Genomic DNA, 19,968 nt, shown 5'->3' on the forward strand with positions numbered 1-19,968 from the left:
AATAGAAATCAAAGTGCCGGTCGTCCAACGTTACAAGTCAAGATATCTATCGACTTTCAACAAAACTGCAGATACAAAAGAACAGAAAGAAAACCTGCCCCGCCTCCAGCTTCCGCACCCGCCGCCTTTTATACCGCGCAATAATGCCTCTCTTCCGGCCTTTCCCTCCCCTCCCCCTTCCCCATCCTCTCCAAATTCAGCCACACGCCACCCCGCTTACATCCCAAGTTCGTTCTCTGCCGTTCTCGGATTGGCTCCTCGTGTCTTATTGCTGGCCTGATCTGGCCTGGCCTGGCCTGGCCTGACCCAACCTGACCTGGACCTGACTCGACCTGGTCTTGCCTCGTCGATACTTGCCCATTCCGTGGCCCAGACACTGACGTACGACTTCTTCGTCTGCTCGGTACAAGTATTTGTACAAGTCGCCCTCTTTTCTTGGCTTCCCTTTCTTCCTTGTTCTGCTTGTTGTTTTTTTGCCACTCTACCCACGCCTCACATCTCTCTCTCTCTCTCTCTCCTCGTCTTCTAGTATTTGGACACCCACCACGGCATCCATGGCCCCCAAAACCTCCCCCCCCCCCCCCCGCCATTGTCGACGTTATTACCTCAAGGCCTGCTTCTTCATCCCATTCTACCCCCTCGTAGGACTTCATTTGCCGCAATACCTTGCCCCACTTCTCCGGGTCCGGCGTCTCCACTTTATTTCGGTCTGCCTGACTGTCTCTCCCTTGATTCTTCTGAGTCGCCCCCCCCCCTCCTTCAACCACTACTACGAATGCTATGCTCTCACCGCAAAACACATTGATAACACACATGTCTCAATGCGGGATACTTTTGCTTTCAAGGCTGTCTCTTCTCCACCAAGACCATTAATAGGAGACACCCACGAAAGCTCTCCTGCAATTTGTACTTGAAAACCATCTCGCTATGCCATAAATTAACGCTTATGACGTCACTGACTTTTCAAAACGTAAACACAGAAAAGTCAAATCAAACAAGGCTTATTATACACGCGATAAACTTTTCCCTCGTAGCAGTTTATCCAGGAATATACTGCCGAAAGCTTAACAAAAAAAAGAAAGGCAGAAACAAAAAGAAAAGCAAAGCAAAGACCGTCCCTTGGGTATCCTGTGGCCATCCCAAACCTCCCCAATCCCCATCCCAATCCTAATCTCCACTCGCCTCACACAAACTCTCACTGACCCATAATTGTCCATCTCCCCTCTCTCAACGAAAGAGACTGCGAATGCTATGGGCCACAGACTCGCGATGCCGCCCGCTAGAGGAGCTCCACCGCTTAGAAACTCGTCGTCTCGTTTTGCCCCTCGAGGGGCTTTCAACCACTTGCCCGTCTTCCAACTCCGTTGAGTTGGAATTTGGTACTTCTTCCAACGCACTTGCCGACGACTCCTCCATGTTGGCTGTGGTCAACACTTTAGGTTTATCTTCCACATTCGAAGTTGCTCCTATAGCCTGAGCCTCATAGCAAATCGGGACATCTTGTGGTTCAGTTGACCGACATTCTTCCAAGTGTACATCGGTCGACGATGCAGCTTTAGTCTTACTGCTTCTGCTACCGCGCATCTCCAAGACATCATCCTCAGTACCAGACTTTTCATCAATGGCTTCCGTCTCCATGAGGGTTCCATTGGTATTTGCTTCACCAGCGGCCCAGATGTCCCGGATTGTAAACTTGGTTGAAGAGGTGGGGAGCGTCATTCGCCTCAATGGCTTCCTACCAGATTCATCTTCGATTACTGGAAGCTGTGACATTGGTCGCAAGTCTTGGTCTTCAGGAGGAAAATAGCCAGACGAGGTATCCGTTGACTTCCGCATCATACCTTGAATACTAGGAGACGGCTCATCAAAGTATGATGGTGGCGTACCGGGTGTCATAACTCCCGTTACAGACCCAGGGCTCATCCCGGCAGTGCTATACTTGCTGATACTTGCAAGACTATTGGTTCGTCTAGTGAACGTGCTCGTGATGCTGGCAACACTAAGCCGGCGAATCATTGAGGAAGTAGTTGATCTGACTACATGTTCACTACGGGCCCTGGTCGTCATCCCAGGAAACGGTAGTACTTCTTTGCTCCAAATATCAGAAAGCATTGCCTCCAACCTCGCTCGTTCTGCGCGTGTAGGGGCGAGCACTGCAATCCGGTTATTGCTCGCCAGCAACGAATGTGACCGGTTAATCGAAGTACCATTCGTTGATTTGGCCTCTTTGAGAACACACGTATTCTTGAGGATGACTTGGCACATTTGGCTTTTGGATCCGATAGTCGATGCCCGGTGGATCGAAATGCGGTGCGTAGCTGTACCAGGCATACCAAAAATTGTTCCAAGACTCTTGATATCGATGTCCAAGAAGCTGCGGTCGCCGTGATCCGGTACATCCTTCCACTCTGGACTCGCATCCATGCAAGACTTGAGGCGGGATTTCCACTCCAGCTCTTCCTTGGGCGAGCAAGCGGTCAAAATCAACTCATACAACTGATGATTGTGTTCAAATACCAACTTCCATGAAAATGGGGCCGTGTGGCATTGAATACCTGTCGACGATCTTCAGTTAGCTTATATCTCCCAATTCAATGACGCGAATACAAAATCGACTGCATTCCTCTATACCTAACCTACCTTTTCCATTGTCAACTTCTTCTAACCGGAGGTTGGCCAGGTCAATGCAAGCCTGGATACTGTATATCTGATCCGCTTTACTTGCTGATGCAAGACAAATCACATCGTTGTACAGTAAACAGATCATGTACTGGCCATCTGCCCCTTCCTTGGTCTGCCAACAGACGTGCAATGTGCCGCATAGCTTTATGTGACCAAAAGAGCGAATCCGATTTTTGGACACAGCATCAAGACGCTTCAGATTAGGGTTGAATCATGTTAGTAAATGGCACGGGTAGTTGGCTTTTGCGACAAAAACCGGCACTAATTTGTAAGAGATGGCTCAATGCATACCTGATTAGAAAAAACTAGGCGGTCCTGGAGCATCCAGGTCCGCTCTAGAGTTGTCTTCATACGAGCGTCGGTGGTGGCTTTGTTAATTTCTGTGGTGGCTTCGCGCACCCGGATCAATGCTTCCTCCACTGCCATGTGCGAGTTTGGACAGTCCTCGCCAGGTGTGAGCTTGAGTAATTCAGTAAATATCAAAGGGTACCTGCAGATACGTTGAATAGGCTGTGTCAAGACATATGTTAGTCTAAAGACTCTACCACCAAGCTATAGTAACAGGGCCAAAAAAGGCTAGCAGAACAAACCTTTACAAGAAGATCACCAATCGTCAGTGCCTTTCGGGATGCATCGTCATGGTTGATGGAGGGACAAATCGAGGATGCCAGCGTTTCCAATCCTTTTTGATAGGTATCCCAATCTGGCATCATGCGGTGAGCGGCGGTGACATCCTTCATCATGATTTCATAGTTTGCGCCATACTCCTTGTATATAAAAAACCGGCCCATCTAGAGAGTACAACGGGCATATTAGCACATGTTGATTTCTAAGAACTTTGTCCTACTTGGAGAGATCACACGCCTTTCCATCCCCCAATTTTTCTATTGAAAAAATAGGTGAGTGTGCAAAGCAAGGGGGAGGAGAAGAAACTTTACCTTTCTGGTGAATATTTTGGCCACATCTTCGGTCACCTGCGTCTCTGCAAACATTTCTGGGTTTTCGTAAGGATGGGAAAGGTTCGAGGTGGTCTTCCCGTCGGCATTTGTTGTTCCTGATGGACCCAACCTCATGCGCATAGCCGAATCTGACTGTTTCCCAGACAGTTCCTGGGTATTTGTTGAATTGTTGTAAGTAGATGGGGAGTATTCCAAGTGTGGTACTACGCGGTACAATTCGCGGATAATTTCCTCGTGGAGTTCAACAATGGCCGTAAGATTGTGGTTTATTGAAGCCCGGAGGCCGTCTGGCAAAGTCGGGAGGCCGGCAAATATAGTGATGTAGACCTGTAGTATAAGATTAGAGGAGGGTTTGATAGGACTTATAAGGGAAGTGCAAGGGGATTGTCAAAATTAAAACAGGCGAGTCTATGCCTGTTCCACCAGCAGTTCAGTTGTAAACTTACATTCATAAGAAACCGTACGTCGCTAATATAGCCTTCTTCAGTTTTGACGAGCTCTTCTACTAGTCGTCGGCGCTGAGAAGCACGTGAAAGGGCGGCTGAGCTCAGTGGTGGTATAGAAGAGTTTGACACGGAAAACGGGCGGTCGCCATCTGAAGTTGACAGCCGATTTCCCATGTGTGAAGCTCGGCTGGCGCGATCAGCTTGCACGGTGTGATGAAATGTATCAAGGCGGCGGGATTGTGATTGCGAGCGGGATCGAGATCGAGATATAGACCTTCGAGTACTAGCCATGCTTATACTGGCAGTTTTCACGGCACACACGTAGGCTGATGATGTGGACGAGCATGTGGATAGTCGGCGACCACGAGCATGCGCGAGAGTTGACCGGTCAACATGGTCCATGAGCTGCCAGGGTACATTTGCAGCTTCGGCTATAGGCTTGGGACGTTTTTGGGCGCGGCGTTGCAAAGTCTTGATCCATTTTTGAAAGGGCTCTGTTGTCTGGGATTTTTGTGACTTTTCGGGGTGGTTGTAGGAATCGTGACTCTGGAACTCGCAATCGCTATTGTCGAGATCAGAGTCTGAGTGGTGGCAGTAAAGGTCCTCTAAGGCTAAAGGCACAGCTAGTGCTTGGCCGCTGTAAAGCGCATAAGAGGCCATTACAGATGCCTTGGGCTGGGCATTTTCGTCAAAAACCGAGTCGAAAGAATGAGAGCGCGAATGGGTGGGAAGACGACGTGGAGCATATGAATGGGACGAAGGCAGATCCAAGGAACTCAAAGCAGTCGCCAGCCCCGAAGAGCCCTGGTCTAAGGTGGTGGTGTACAATAGACGAGATCGAGGGGTTCCTTCGGTGACTTCGTTGGCAAGAGAAATTGGCCGGATCCAGGGAGGGTTTGAGTGATGCAAATGGGAGTGTGTTTGGGGGTGGGAATCAAGACGGGTCTGTTGGCAGCATGAAGAATCAAGGTGTGCTGTGCTTGTATTTGTAGTGAATAACGACATGGGATGTCGGCTCCGACTCTGGGGGTTATTTTTGGCGTGGTTGCTACTGTGCTTGGGCGTCTGAATGCCATGGTGCTGGCCATGGCTCTTGGGCAATGACGAGCGTGCTGCAACAGCAGCCGGTGTTGGTGTTAGAGAAGAAGAAGCTGATGTAGCATTACTGCCTGTCGCAGTAGCGGTAGACACGGATTCTGGTGCCAAAGCAGGGGTGGACACCAAGGGTCGTGGGACGACTGAAGCCGCACCACAGGCAGACGAAGCCATGATGGTATGGGGGTTTGGGCAAGCAGGGTATAACTACCACGGCCCTGAGAACTAAGATATGAAATGGGCCGAGGGCTGGCTGGTAGGGCGCAGAATACTTTGAGAGGTGTCTGTCGTAGGATTGTTTTGCATAGAAACGAACGTGGATTCCAAGTCGGTGATTTGGCCAAGCCAGTCTGCAGCTGCTACCCGATCTTCCTTGCGGTTCAACAAGAGACGGATTGGTGATGGAAGTTAATGCGAGAGGTTGGACCTGAGACGGGGATGTGGGCTTGCATCAGCGAAGCGTGGAAGGCGTTCCTTTGGGCGGGATTTGGAGGCCAAGCCGCCTTTGTTTAGACGTGGATATGGCTGTTGGATTTAGAGCTTGGAGGGATCAGTTAGTTTCCTGCAGACACACTAGGGCGAGGTATAGTTAAGCATGGAGTGGGCGGCGCAGGAAAAGCGAGTTGGTATGCTCAGCGCAGCTTTTATCTTTGAGCTATCGAGCCTTCCGGAGCCAATGGGCATCAGCGACGCACGCGAATGGCGAGAGAGCCGACCGTTCAATCGCATGAGGCGAAGCTGCGGAGGGCAGCGGCGCCGAAGCAGCAAAGTCGAGCAGGAAGCTGAGCAGCTCTAGATCTTGGCGGAGGAAGACGCAGGCCTGGCGATCAGCATGACAAGGGCCAGACTGCAGCGAAGAGAACAGGAGGGCAAGCAGGAGGGGGAATAAAAAAGATAAAATCAAACGCCGAGATGGGTGGGACTGTGCGGATAATTGGTGGTGAAGACGGGTGGCAGAGCTGAAGCGGCAGCAAGGGTCGACAGGTATAAAATAATTGGGAGTTGGCGGTGCATCCAAGCCAAAACGTGGTGGTCAGGGAGAAAGAAAGAAAGAAAAGAAAAGGAAAAATAAGAAACAGGGAGGCCGCGACAGAGGCAGGAGAAGAAGAAGAAGAAGGTTTATAGAAACATAGCCGAGATCAGAAAGAGCAAACAAAGAAACACCACGGCAGGAAGGAACCGGCCGGTTTGCAAGCAACTTCCACGAGACTCAGGTCGGGGCTGACACTTGTATACACACACACTACACCACGGGCGTGGGTGCAGCCATTGGGAACAGGACAGGCAGGAGGGCTGGCGGACTGGCGGACTGGAGGGAAGGGCCAACGTCAAAATAGGAAAGCCCAGCGTGGTCAGATTGTGAAGTTGCGGCTTTTGGCAAGCCACCTGCCCGCTAGACAAGGAGAATCGGCAGCGGTGTGTTCGGTTCGAGAGGACGAGCACAGCACAGCACAGCACAGCGCGACGGACGACACGCGAACTACTTGTATAAGCACGGCAGGGCAAGAACAAGACAATAAACAGGGAACTCAAAAAAGGGGACATAAAACATCAGGAGTTAGGCCTGCTGCATGCGCAGGACGTAATCAAATCTAAATCAGAGGTCGTAGCTCGGTCGCTCTTGCAAATTTGGCGCGGCGTATTCCTGCTGGTGGCAACTACTTTCTCTGGATCTTGTGTCAGTTCCTCTTTGGGACTGCCTACCGCACACGACTTGCCAGAGCCAAATATTAAAGGCAAGTGTCACAAGTATCGCAGGTATCACAAACACGTAACTAGTTACATATGTATTTCACTTCACTTCACTTCACTTCACTTCACTTGTAACTAGCTGCCAGCTACGAGGTACTCGGTACTTGAACCTAACTACTGAGACATTCCTCTTTTCTGCCTGCTTTTGGCTTGCTTGACCAGGAATGCCGTAGAAAACAAAAAGAGAGACGCAAGACGCGGACACAGACATGAACATGGACATGCATCCCAACGCGGCCGCGAGCCAGGCGTGAATGCAGACTACAGACCCAAGCAAGCACACGCGCACCAGAGAAGCTCCGGTTCGGGGTTTCCAAGCCAGGCAAGAATTTTGGAGTTGAGTCAGGGTCTCACCGCATCACAAGGCCCCAGAAGCCACCTTACACCTGGATGCAAGCATAGATGGATGGATAACTACAGGCAAAAGCACTACTACCCAAACTGCAGTGCTCACATGGTCGGTTCGTCTCGCTTTTGCTGGCCTCTCTGCCACTGACGCAACCACCCACCTTCTATCTATGCGATCGACAGTATCCCCTGCAAAAGTCGTCCCCCGAGCTGGCTTCCTGCATGGCAGCCTGTCCCATGAAAGCCGACCTCTAGTATTACACAGGTTTTCCCTACACCCCTCGTGCTAGGCCAGGCCAGGCTTCTTCTCTCCAATCACGCACGTAACAAGTTCAACACACATGTTGCCATGCATCATACAAGTACACGCACGTACTTGTGGACAGCGCGCTACAGCTTACCGGCGGACTTTGCGCCGGGTGGGGGGGGGCCGTCATCTATCCAGCATTATGCGCAGAAATGCGCTGTCTTTGGACAACGGCGAAAGCAAAGACGCACCCCTAACATCCCGGCCATGGAGCTGTATAGATGGCCTCCCATACACACAAACACAGCCAGGCACATGCACCGTCCCATATAACTATACTTGCAACTAGGTATAAGATTGGCGGTGGTCTGGTTAGCCAAATGTAATGTAGTGTTGTCGGCTCTTAATCAGCTGGAATTTGCTCTCCGGCACATGTCAAGGACCACTCATTCGTATTTGTTTCGGCTTTCTGGTCTCGGCCGCCATGTGTGCGCACAAACACACCAACATACGCTATCCATGTCAGCATCTGTGCGTGAAGCGAGGTGTCCCCTGAATGATGGCCAAACTCAAACTCGAGCAACTAACTAGTTAACTAGTTACAAATCTTGGCAACTATCGAGCTTCCACTTATTAGTTAGTGCCGCAATTACATCAAGTCCATGGTTTAGTGAGAAGGATAGTTAGTTATACGACCTGAAGCTTACCGTGTGGCAACTTGTTCCTCTGCCTTGTACGAGAAATAAATGGCATGATGGCAGCAATGTGTTTTAAAGGAGGACAGACGTCTCATGGCAATATCTCCGACCACATTGCAACAAAGCCTTCCAGGAAATCTGACCTTGAAAAAAAATACCAATTGCATGCAATATGATCTGACGAGATTGAACATGAATCAACCCCCACATCAGTATCAAAAGATGGCAGCAGTCCCGATTGGCAAGTCCTCATGATTAGCCGGCTCCCGCGGCAGTCCAATGTGGAGATGCTAAGCTGTAGCACCGCCGGTAGCCTCCAGTCTCCTTGGGGCCCGTTTAGACAGGATGCGTGGGGTTTGAGCGTCTTCTCTCTTTCAGCTCAGCTCCCATCGAGTTGTCCAGGCCAAAGGATGAAGCGGTCAGGTCGCACGGCACACAAGCTTGAGTGGTTGGGGGGTACTTGAGCCGGGCTGTCTGTTGATACGTAGAGGGCATGATCAACATTCTGAGTGTATCGCAGAAGCTTAGCTGCCACAATATAAGCTGAAGTTGATTGTACCTCTAGCTCCATACTACCATACCTCCGTGCATAAAATACACACTGGCAAGTATGTATGTGCATACGTATGTACTTGGATGCAACGCCGGCGAGAGGAGAGACAAGTCTCGGGCCAACCACTTAACGCTAAATTCTGGCTTCGCCTTGTCGTTCGTCACCAGTCAGCAAATCCAGGCGCACTGACTTTCCCGCGGGTTGTCTGAGACATTCTCATTGTTCCTCTTGACTAGTCTCACGGCCTTGCCAGGACAGAAGGCAAAAGGCGGCGGGGGATACAGGCAGAGCTCGACAGCAGAGTGAATAGATAGCCAACTATGGTAACGAGTCATGTATAGCTATTCGTATGTACATATGCATATACACGTGCACTCTTGTATACATCCAGTCTAGCCCGGCTATGCCAAGCCCCCAAGTCGAAAGTCAATTCATGACCACGCAATTCTCAAAGGCAAATGGCAAAAGGCAACGAAAAAAAGCTCAGAGGCAAACCCCAGCAGCAGAAGCTGGCCATAGCCAGGACTCAAACGCCACAGGTAGGCACAGAAGTTTCCGTGACATTGGCCCTTGGTGAGAGCTTGGCCCTGGAAGCCAGGAACCGCATCCCCTAAGGAACAAACATCAAGGCGTGCATTAACAGCCTCAAGCGTTGTTCTTCGCCCTGCATATCAGCCCAATTAAGCACCACATCCTGTTGGTTTGTTTTGGCTCCTTCTGATCCTTTTTCCGGTTGGTTAGGACATGGACATAACTAACTACAGCTGTGTGTACTTGTGGTGTACTTTGTGGTGTTGTAGTCTGTGTGTGTTGCGGTCTCGTTCTTCTCATCTCGTAATGTCAACGCTGACACCGCGTATGATGTCATAGCAGACTCGAGACTCGAGACTCAGGCCAAGTGATTTGTAAGGACCCTTCTAGATGCGGTAGAGGGCCTGGTTGAGATGATGCAATCAAAGCCCTCGACACAATCAAAAGTCGGCCCATTCCATCCCATCCCACTCAAAGAATAGGCCAAGACCCCGTTGCGCTTGTCTCGAGGTATCCAGACATGCATGTAAGCAGCAGTGTCTGGGGCGCCCTGTTGCGGCGCTGTTTCTGTGGCCTTTCTCTTGGGTTGTTGGCAAGGGTTAGTCAGCTTATGCAGAGATGTTTTATGTCCACATACAGCACACTCATTGTCGATCATGGAGAGGGGCTTGCAGTTAGGCCCGCACTTACATGAAGCCCTAGTTGGCCCACAGGTTCACCGATGCTGAAGTGTTCCGTAGGGTTTGGAGGCCGGAAACTAACCCTAGACATGCGTCAAATACTTCCTGTCCCCGTATTCTTTAGGCTCTTCTGGAATGGCTCCTCAGACACAGAGATTGCTTTTGGCCGGAAGAGAAAAGGTGAAACAAGCGAGACCTGGCGCACAAAAAAACAATCACACGCAAGTACAGGGACGTACAGGCATAGTTAGTTGGTCGCCCAATCGTGAGCCCGGAGTCCTGCACGCACGACCTTTCTTGACTGGTCGCGCAGTCCAAGTTTAAATGTGTGTGGCCACTAGTCAAGGACAGCTTTTCAACTACAGCACCGCCGCTTCTCACAGCCGTCTAAAGCTTACGTAAGATGGAATTCTCGCTTCAAGCCTGCGACAAGAAGAGCGAAGTCCACAGGCCTGTGATTGATTGCCGCATGCGAAAAGGCGGTCAGAAGTTTTGCGCGGCACAATTCGCTCACCGCCTTGAGAGCCGGTTCCAGAAAGAAGCTTAAACGACACGTTCACCATCTGACAACAAGGCAGAACATCGCGATAAAGAAATTAAGAGAGTGTGGCCGTAATCACGCTTCTGTATTTGTTTTCCAGGTGCGTATGTCGAGTCTAGGCGTCTGATTCTGGGCTGCTTTTGCTCTTTCATTTCCACGCCCGCCACAAGTTCCGCCGGGGAGCCACGCAACCAACACCAGCAGGACAAGCCTTATAGTCGCTGGCTGAGGTTCCAGGCTCAACCGTGTACTTGATATCTGCATGCATATGCGCTCTTCTTTTCTCTCTTTTTTTGGCCGCGCAATAAATGCGCCCCAGGTCTCTCGCCCGGTTCTAACACTTGTGTACCCTTCTAGGCCCTCGATCTGCTGTCCTCTGCTGTCCTTCTGGCACATCCACCCTCCTTGTCTCAGACTGCTACGCCCACACATCATCTTCACTAAACATCTCGACATCCTTCTCTTGGCCTCTGAGCCATTCCCTGCCCACAATGGAAAGCGCATTTGCCAAACCCATTGAGGACATTCTGTCTGCATTCAATGTGAGTGCGGACAAGGGCCTTTCTGATCAGCAAGTTGTCGACCTCCGCGCCAAGCATGGCCGCAATTGTATGTCCTGAAATGCCTGCCACAGCCTCTACACTGACTGACCTGTTGTTTGTGTAGCCATCGCCGAGGAGCCCCCGACTCCCATCTGGGAGCTGATTCTCGAGCAGTTCAAGGACCAGCTTGTGCTCATTCTGCTGGGCTCGGCCGCCGTATCGTTTGTCCTCGCATTGTTTGAGGACGAGGGCGGCCTGGGTGCCTTTGTTGATCCCGCAGTTGTGAGTTAACTGTAGCCTCTTGGATGAGCCTGCCAACACGACCGCTGACCTGTATTCGCTCTAGATTCTGACCATTCTTATCCTTAATGCTGTTGTTGGAGTCTCCCAAGAAAGCAGCGCCGAGAAAGCCATCGCCGCTCTCCAAGAATATTCCGCCAACGAAGCCAACGCCGTCCGGAACGGCCACGTTTCCCGCATCAAGGCCGATGATCTCGTTCCCGGCGATATCATTACCGTTACTGTTGGAGACCGGATCCCTGCCGATTGCCGCTTGATTTCCATTGAAAGCAACAGCTTTGCCGTTGACCAGGCCATCTTGACTGGCGAGAGTGAGAGTGTTGGTAAAGATGAGGATTTTGTTCTCGACGATGACCAGGCTGTTCTCCAGGACCAGATCAACATGTTGTTCTCGGGAACTACCGTTGTCACTGGCCGTGCGCGTGCCATTGTTGTTCAGACCGGCTCTTCCACTGCTATTGGTGACATCCACGAAAGCATCACTGCCCAGATCTCCGAGCCTACCCCTCTAAAGCAGAAGCTCAATGACTTTGGTGACAGCCTGGCAAAAGTCATTACTGTCATCTGCATCCTGGTTTGGCTGATCAACATCCCCAACTTCAACGACCCTTCCCATGGCAGCTTTGCCAAGGGTGCCATCTACTACCTCAAGATCGCCGTTTCTCTGGGTGTCGCTGCCATTCCTGAAGGCTTGGCTGTCGTCATTACCACCTGTCTGGCGCTGGGAACGCGTAAAATGGCCGCCAAGAATGCCGTTGTTCGCTCTCTCCCCTCTGTCGAGACTCTTGGTAGCTGCAGCGTTATTTGCTCCGACAAGACTGGCACTTTGACCACCAACCAGATGAGCGTGAGCAAGGTCGCTTTCCTTTCCGAGACGGGCTCATCGCTGGAAGAGCTGGATATCAAGGGTTCTACCTTTTCTCCCCGTGGTGATGTCCTGAGTGCTGGCCAGGCTGTTTCTGACGTCACCCGTGTTTCTGCCACGGTTCGCCAGATTGCCGAGGTTGCCGCTCTGTGCAATGATGCCCGCCTTGACTACAATGCTACTACCGGACTTTATACTAGTGTTGGTGAGCCTACTGAGGGTGCTCTCCGTGTTTTGGCTGAAAAGCTTGGACCTTGTGCTCCCGAGACAGCCCAGCCCGCCGACTGTGTGAACCACGCCAGCTCTCTCTATGAGCAACAGTACCCCCGCCTGGCCACTTTTGAGTTTTCCCGCGATCGCAAGAGCATGTCTGTCATTGTCCAGGCTGGCTCGCAAAAGAAACTTCTTGTCAAGGGTGCTCCCGAGTCTGTTCTGGAGCGCTGCACCCATGCCATCCTCGGCTCGTCTGGTACCAAGGTTACTTTGAATAGCCAGCTGGCTGCTTTCATCGCTGCTACTATCACCGAGTATGGTAACCAAGGCCTGCGTGTTATTGCCCTCGCTAGTGTCGATGATGTTTCCTCCAATTCTCTGATTGCGACAGCTGGCACCACTGCTGAATACACCCAGATCGAACAGGGGTTGACGTTTGTTGGTCTTGTTGGCATGATGGATCCTCCCCGCCCCGAGGTTGCTGGCTCTATTCGTCAGTGCAAGGATGCTGGTATTCGTGTTATTGTCATCACTGGTGATAACCGCAACACGGCTGAGAGCATTTGCCGTCAGATTGGTGTATTTGGCATGGACGAAGATCTCAGCGGAAAGAGCTATACTGGCCGCGAATTTGACAACCTCTCTGCCTCTGAGCAGATCGAGGCTGCCCAGCGTGCTTCTCTTTTCTCTCGTGTTGAGCCTGGCCACAAGTCTAAGCTGGTTGACATTCTCCAAGGTCTGGGCGAAGTTGTTGCCATGACTGGCGATGGTGTCAATGATGCTCCCGCTCTGAAGAAGGCTGATATTGGTGTTGCCATGGGATCTGGTACCGATGTTTCCAAGCTGGCTGCGGACATGGTTCTGGCTGATGACAACTTTGCCACCATTGAGCTCGCCATCGAAGAGGGCCGTTCCATCTACAACAACACCCAACAGTTCATCCGCTACCTGATCTCGTCCAACATTGGCGAAGTTGTGTCCATTTTCCTAACTGCGGCGCTCGGCATGCCCGAGGCTCTGATTCCGGTTCAGCTGCTCTGGGTCAACCTGGTGACTGATGGTCTCCCCGCCACTGCCCTCTCGTTCAACCCTCCCGACCACGACATCATGAAGCGCAGCCCCCGCAAGCGTGACGAGCCTCTGATTGGCGGCTGGCTGTTCCTGCGCTACCTCATCATTGGCACGTACGTTGGTGGCGCCACTGTTGCCGGCTACGCCTGGTGGTTCATGGTCAACCCCGAGGGCCCGCAAATCTCGTTTAACCACCTGCGCCACTTCCACCGCTGCAGCACTGAGTTCCCCGAAATCGGCTGCGCCATGTTCTCCAACGACATGGCCAAGTCGGCCTCGACGGTGTCGCTGTCGATTCTCGTCGTCATTGAAATGTTCAACGCCGTCAACGCCCTGTCGTCCAGCGAATCGCTGTTGACGCTGCCGCTGTGGAAGAACATGATGCTCGTCTACGCCATCATCCTCTCCATGACGCTGCACTTTGCCCTGCTGTACATTCCCTTCCTGCAGTCGCTCTTTTCCATTGTCCCGCTGAATGCAAACGAGTGGAAGGCTGTGCTGGTTATCAGCGCGCCCGTCGTCCTTGTCGACGAGGTCCTGAAGCTCATTGAGCGGCGCTTCTTCATGCATGCTGTCGTTGCTAGTGTTTCCGAGAGCAAAAAGAAGGACTAAGATGTTGCTTTTCCTGGGCCGCCAACCCTCCCCCCCCTCCTCCTCCTCCTCTCCCAAAAAGAAAGGGAGAAACATGGTCAATATCTACGTATCTTTTCTATAACAATCTATTTTCAACATGAACGGAGAGCGAAACAAAAACAAAGAAAGCATGTAATCTTTTTGATATGTAATGTCGTACTTGAACGTATAACTGCGAGAGACGACGAAGAAAGCTCTGTGTGTGAGCTAAAACTCTAAAGAGGAAAAAGGGACTCACGTATAGTATAACTATATAGTTAACTCTACAAGTGGTCATGAATTGTCGTTTATTGAATGATGTGCGCGTTTAATGTATCGTATGTCGGTGCGGTGCGTCTCGACAAAAAAAAAAGGCCAGGCCGCTTCATGACCCTCTCCACCACGAACAGCCCGAGCAACAAAAAGGCAAAAAAAAAAGAAAACAAAAGCCAAACAAGCACCCTGCCCGATGTTGAGGGGGAAGGTCACTCCTCGCTCTTTCACCAGCCGATAAAGATCCCCCCGTCCCCCTCCGTATTTCTCTGTAGTGTCTCCCCATGCGTTATCAGGCCCAGTTAGTCTTGTCTGCTCTTGAGTAATCTCAAGGTCACCTTGTCCTTCTCGATAATGTACACATGTGCACCCCAGCCGGCCAGGGCGTCGCGGTCGACGGCGTTGAGCATGGCCTGCGACACGGTCTCGAATAGGTCTTCGGGAGCCTATTAGAGAGAGACAGAAAAAAAGGAAGGGAAAGGCAGTTAGCGGGCTGAAGAATAGAATCGAGAGGGAAAAGAAGCGTGGGGGTGTGTATGGGAAAGAGAGACGTACCAGATCGGGCTCCCACAGGTTCTCGCACATGCCAAACAGCTGCTCGGACGCGGTGCCCGAGACGATAAAGTCCTTTGCAAAGTCGATGCAGCCGATGCTGTCGAAGCCGCAGATGAAGGGGCAGCCAGTTTTGGGGTCGAGGCCGGCGACGACGGGGCTGACAAAGTAGGGGCCGAAGCGGCGCTCGTAGAGTGACGAGCTGACCATGTTGGCAAAGGTGCGCGGGGCAATGTTGCGCTCCTCGCGCAGGCGGTACATGTTGGTCTTGTAGCGGAAGAGGTCGCTGACGGTGTTGACATCGGTGGCCAGGCCTGTTAGGCCGAGGAAAACGTCGCCGAACTGGAAGACCTTGGGGAAGTTGTTGGACACCGTCAGGGCCTGCAGACCCAGGCGCAGATCACAGGCAATGGCTACGCAGTCCTTGCCGACCATGGCCACGCAGGCGCCACCGTCTGTAGAGAGGTTAGACAAGGTCGGATTCAAAGGGCCAGTGCTTCAGGAAGTGTGTGTGTGTAGGTGTGGGAGGGAGGGATGGATGGACGCAGGTAGGAGAGCTTGGACTTGGGGACGACGAACTTATCGAGAAGGGCGACGACTAAAGCCGAGCAGAGGAGAGTTAGCATTCATGGCTGAAAAATGAGAGAATGGTGTGGCTCTTGGAGAGAGGATTTCCAGCTGCGAATTGAGCTCAGAGTCGACGGAGGGCTGGCTGGCTGTCTTACCATGATGATGGGGAGCTTGTGTCAAGACGAATAGGATAACTCAGAAGCCAGAAACACGGAATCAAGCGATCAGAGACCGAGCGAGCGAGCGAAGAGGACGTTGCGTCAATGGCAGACAGGCAAAAAAAAGAGAAAAAAAAAACCAAGAGCAGGGCAATAGACACAAGTTCCTATGATGCGGCGGTGATGTTGCTCTATGGCCTTTCCCGCTAGCAGAGCAGGGCTGCTAGCATTCTGGCCGAAGCTTGACGCCAAAAACCAAGGCAGACGGACCTGCGTGGACCGCCGGCTGATCCTCGGCAGAACCACAGCCGGCTCGTTCATTGGCCAGAGCTTGGCTTGCTTGCTTGCCAGCTTGGGAACACCAACGTACGCTGGATGCCTGCGCTTCTGGACAGCTGGGTAGGGGGTACCTGGCCGGCGGCTGGTTTTGCCGCTTGGCTGTGTTGAGATGGGAGGTACCGGGTACTTGGACGGCTTTAAGCCAAGTGGGGCTTCCTTCTCCAGCGACCAAGTCTACATGGAAGTAAAAGAAGCATCAATATCGGGACTGGCTTGTGCCCAGGCTTCAGGTGTCAACAGCCGCAGCGCTAATTGAGGCATCGCAGTGTTTTGATTTATAAGATTGATTGCTCTTTACAGCTTCTTGTTGCTGGAGCCTCTCGCAGCCAAAGTCGCCAGACGCATTCCCTAAGAAGCCAGCGCTCTTCAGCTTCACACACAGAGCACAACACCACTCCCACTTAGTATCGTGACCGTACCCCGGATTGCCTGTAGGACCACGGTATTTCTCGCCATACCCACGCCCTCAATCTGTGTCTTGGTCACGCCACACGCCCGCTTCGATGTCTTCCAACGTTTGGGTCTTGGGCTCCGACTTGAAGCGTACCCAGATCAAAGTGACGCCTGGCACCTATCTTTCAGATGTGCTGGCCGAGGCGTGCCAGAAGTTCAACATCCCCAGCGACAAGTATCAGCTCAGGTACGAAAAAAAGACCCTTTTGTTGCCTTGTTCCGTCTGCCACACCGAGGCTAACCAGTAGCCTCTAGACACAACCAAAAGCTCGTCGATCTGTCACTGCCCTTTCGTCAGTCCAAGCTCGCCGGCGGCGCCAAGCTCGAACTGGTCCTCAAGTCCAAGACACCGTCTGCCGTGACCGTGGCCGTGCAGCTGCCCCACCCCGAGAGCACGCAGATTCCTGCTGGTCGCATCATCTCCAAGTTCCCCAGCACGCTCACGCTATGGCAAGTCCTCCGGCAGATAGAGAGCGGGCCCGCCAGCCAGGGCCGCAGCCTGCGAATCACCGACCGCGGCTCGCCGAGCAGCGTTACCAGCGGCGCCGGGCAGCTGTACTATGAGATGCCTGTACTTAACATCATGGGCCGCGAGTTTGCGTCCTTCGCGGATTTCCAAAAGACCCTGTCGCAGCTGGGGTACAACTCGGGAAACGTCCTCATGCGTCTGTCGTTCAAGGTCACAGACCAGCCGCTCTTCTCTGCCATTGAAGAGATCAGCGCGTTTTTCAAAACCGCTGAAAATGAATTTGATCAGGCCGCTGAAAAACAAGGCCAGACTGCGCCCAAGGATACACCTGCCCCAGAAACTCAGGACACTCCCACGGTAGACGACGCCCTCCAAGAACCTCCCACCACCCGACCAGGACCACACGATGACCCAGACACCAACCCACACCCACCGCATGCCGATGCCCTCCAGCCCGTCACCATCTTCTCCGCGCCCGCCTCGTCCACGCCCGCCGCCGCGCGCATGCATGTTAACGAAGCCGACTTCATCCCGACCATCGCCCACGCCCAAGCCCACCAGGCCCAGCTGCTCAGCCAAACACACAACAAGCGCCTACTCTCCGACCGCGAGCTCGAGCAAAAGGCTGCAGACCAGGCCGCCAGACAGGCCGCCGTGACCCGCACGTCCACGCGCGTGCGCTTCCCCGACAACTCCTCAGCCCAGTGGAACTGGGACGCCAACGCCACCGGCGCCATGCTACACGCCGCCGTGCGCAGACAAATGGCTGACCCCACGCTCGCCTTCCGCCTCGTCATGATGCCCGGCCGCCAGGCTATCCGCGACGACGAGAAGCGCCTCATTGCCGGGTACAAGCTCCCGGCTGGCGGCGTCGTCGTCACCCTGCTTTGGGATGACGCGGTGCCCAGAGATGTCCGCGCAAAGGCCTTCCTCAAGACGGAGGCGGCCCTGCAGGCCCGCGAAATCGTGGTGCCCCGGCCCAAGGAGGCGCCAGAGGACGAGCAGGACGAGCAGAAGCTGCCCGTCGTTGAGCCCCTGAAAAAGGAGAGCAGTGGCGTGAAGAAGGTGCCCAAGTGGCTTAAGTTGCCTGGAAAGAAGTAGAGGGCGCTGGAGCGGCTGGGGGAGAGGGTGGGTGAGCCGTTGAGCCATGAATTTACACATACACATACATACATAGCATAGTAGGTTACGAAGTTGGAGTGCCTATTCCCGACAAGAAACACTTAGTTAGCCTAGATCAAGGACAAAGTACTTGTACGACCAAAATGAACAACCTAGAATGAGCCATTATTCAGCAGATGGGACACACAAAAGTTCAACATCACATTGTCACATTACCACCAAGACTCGGTGGGTAAATCATTGACTGTCACAAGTCTTCAACACAATTGCAGATAACTTTTTTTTTGATTGGCTTTGTGTGCTGTCATTCCCAGTTTTATTAACCCATTTTATGAATGTCCCCTTCCAAGGTCATCTCTTCATACTGTTCGTTAAAAGAGAACTTCAGAAACGGTAGGAAACTGCATTTAGTGACCGACACGGCGGGCCTCGGCGATGACGCGGGTCATCTCGTCGACCTTCTTCTTGGCACGGCCGAAAGTTCCGAGCTGTAGTGGCATGTGTTAGTATTGGTGTTCTCTGGGGCAAGGTATGTGGTTGGGGTAGACTGACTCTCCGCTTAGCAAGCTTGCGGGCACGCTTGTCCTTGGAGTTGCGCAGCAGCTCGATAACGCGGCGCTCGTAGGGAGCCAGACTGTAAAAAAAAGCGCAGTGTTAGCAAAGACTTGAGCATTTCAATGGTGGAAGATGGTATCTGAAATAACACTGGTCGAACGACGGACCCATGAGACAAGCTCATCGGGCCTCCATGCCCAATGTTATTCATGTTAGTATACCACAAGAAGGAAGAAGAACTTACCCAGCAACCTCCTTGACGACGTCACGGACGAAAGCGGTGCGCTTGCTCAGATGACCCTTGGTGCGGGAGATGCGGGCCTTCTGAACACGGGGGGTGGTTTTCTATATGAGCCGTCGAGTCAGCGTCCATCTTCTGCGTTGAGATAGCCCAGAGCAGAGACAGACGAATCGGCACACCGAATCAACAAATTGTCGGAGAAGCAGATAAGAACTACCTTGTTTGAAGAGCCACACACCACAGTTTAATATACCGTTTATAGGTTTTCATCGGCTGTGGAAGGTGTTGAATTGGCTCATCGGACAGGCTTTGTCGTTATTGCTCGTCGTGTTGTTTTCTTGATTCGGTGTGTTTGATTCGGTTGTCTTGCTATTGTGACTGGTGCCTCTGGTTGTTTGAGTTCCTAATGCCACCTCGACCAAGATTTCGCTTGCAAGAGGGGGGGGGGGGGGGGCATTTGTTGTGGTGGAAAGCCATCAACCAGCGGCAACAGCACAAGCGGAGGTGGGCTGCAGAGATCCTCCAAGAGGTGAGACTTCGACACGTACGTGACCATGGTTCAGGCCAACGGCCAGACCGGTGCGGATGGAAGCCTCCTTAGACATTGTGATGATGTGCCGTCGAACCGGAGAAGATGTCGATGTGGTTAACAAAAACTATTTTCCAAACCCAGAACGAAATTCTGCAATAGTCACTATGCCTCGAAAAAAAAAAAAAGGTTCCAATCCAAAATTGTGGGTCTGAGTCCAAAACCAAATTGATTGATTTGTGGGCACACGTGACCCCGGGGCTATAAATGTGGCGGTCGCCAAGACAAATGTGGCGTTATAGGGTCATGGGAGTCTTAATAGTGGGGCTAAACCAATCTCTATCATTGGCCAGCTTTCTCACTGCCGTTTTGACACTCCCTAGATGTGCTGTATTGCCGGTTAGACGAGAAACACCGATCAGAAGCAGCACTCGAATGTCAACGACGCAAATACAAATCCTCTGCCGCCTTTGACGAAAACGACCAGCTGACCTCTATTGTGCTCATCCGAATTTCTCTCAAGTCTTCATTACATGTTTGATCGACTACGAGACATGCCAACAAATGACAGA

General features: G+C 52.3%; 5 protein-coding genes across 5 annotated transcripts; 2 read left to right on the plus strand and 3 right to left on the minus strand.

The window, feature by feature from the left end:
* Positions 1–1,227: 1,227 nt before the first annotated feature.
* BROUX77_001746 (uncharacterized protein) lies at positions 1,228–4,747 on the minus strand (the record flags this gene model as incomplete). The annotated part of the gene is made up of 6 exons (XM_073746209.1): positions 1,228–2,555; positions 2,641–2,875; positions 2,974–3,192; positions 3,273–3,473; positions 3,621–3,968; positions 4,088–4,747. The coding sequence occupies 6 exons, from the start codon at positions 4,745–4,747 to the stop codon at positions 1,228–1,230; spliced, it is 2,991 nt and encodes a 996-aa protein (XP_073606828.1).
* Positions 4,748–11,023: 6,276 nt separating this feature from the next.
* On the plus strand, positions 11,024–14,135 carry BROUX77_001747 (uncharacterized protein; the record flags this gene model as incomplete). The annotated part of the gene is made up of 3 exons (XM_073746210.1): positions 11,024–11,141; positions 11,199–11,356; positions 11,421–14,135. The coding sequence occupies 3 exons, from the start codon at positions 11,024–11,026 to the stop codon at positions 14,133–14,135; spliced, it is 2,991 nt and encodes a 996-aa protein (XP_073606829.1).
* Positions 14,136–14,710: 575 nt separating this feature from the next.
* On the minus strand, positions 14,711–15,395 carry BROUX77_001748 (uncharacterized protein; the record flags this gene model as incomplete). The annotated part of the gene is made up of 2 exons (XM_073746211.1): positions 14,711–14,854; positions 14,964–15,395. The coding sequence occupies 2 exons, from the start codon at positions 15,393–15,395 to the stop codon at positions 14,711–14,713; spliced, it is 576 nt and encodes a 191-aa protein (XP_073606830.1).
* Positions 15,396–16,530: 1,135 nt separating this feature from the next.
* BROUX77_001749 (uncharacterized protein) lies at positions 16,531–18,050 on the plus strand (the record flags this gene model as incomplete). The annotated part of the gene is made up of 2 exons (XM_073746213.1): positions 16,531–16,667; positions 16,736–18,050. The coding sequence occupies 2 exons, from the start codon at positions 16,531–16,533 to the stop codon at positions 18,048–18,050; spliced, it is 1,452 nt and encodes a 483-aa protein (XP_073606831.1).
* Positions 18,051–18,478: 428 nt separating this feature from the next.
* BROUX77_001750 (uncharacterized protein) lies at positions 18,479–19,472 on the minus strand (the record flags this gene model as incomplete). The annotated part of the gene is made up of 4 exons (XM_073746214.1): positions 18,479–18,559; positions 18,624–18,705; positions 18,871–18,971; positions 19,416–19,472. 4 exons carry the CDS (start codon positions 19,470–19,472, stop codon positions 18,479–18,481), a joined length of 321 nt encoding a protein of 106 aa, XP_073606832.1.
* Positions 19,473–19,968: the final 496 nt, after the last annotated feature.

The sequence above is a fragment of the Berkeleyomyces rouxiae genome (assembly GCF_048999995.1).
Source record: "Berkeleyomyces rouxiae strain 22BRR77 chromosome Unknown BrBRR77_ptg000002l, whole genome shotgun sequence".
NCBI lineage: Eukaryota > Fungi > Ascomycota > Sordariomycetes > Microascales > Ceratocystidaceae > Berkeleyomyces > Berkeleyomyces rouxiae.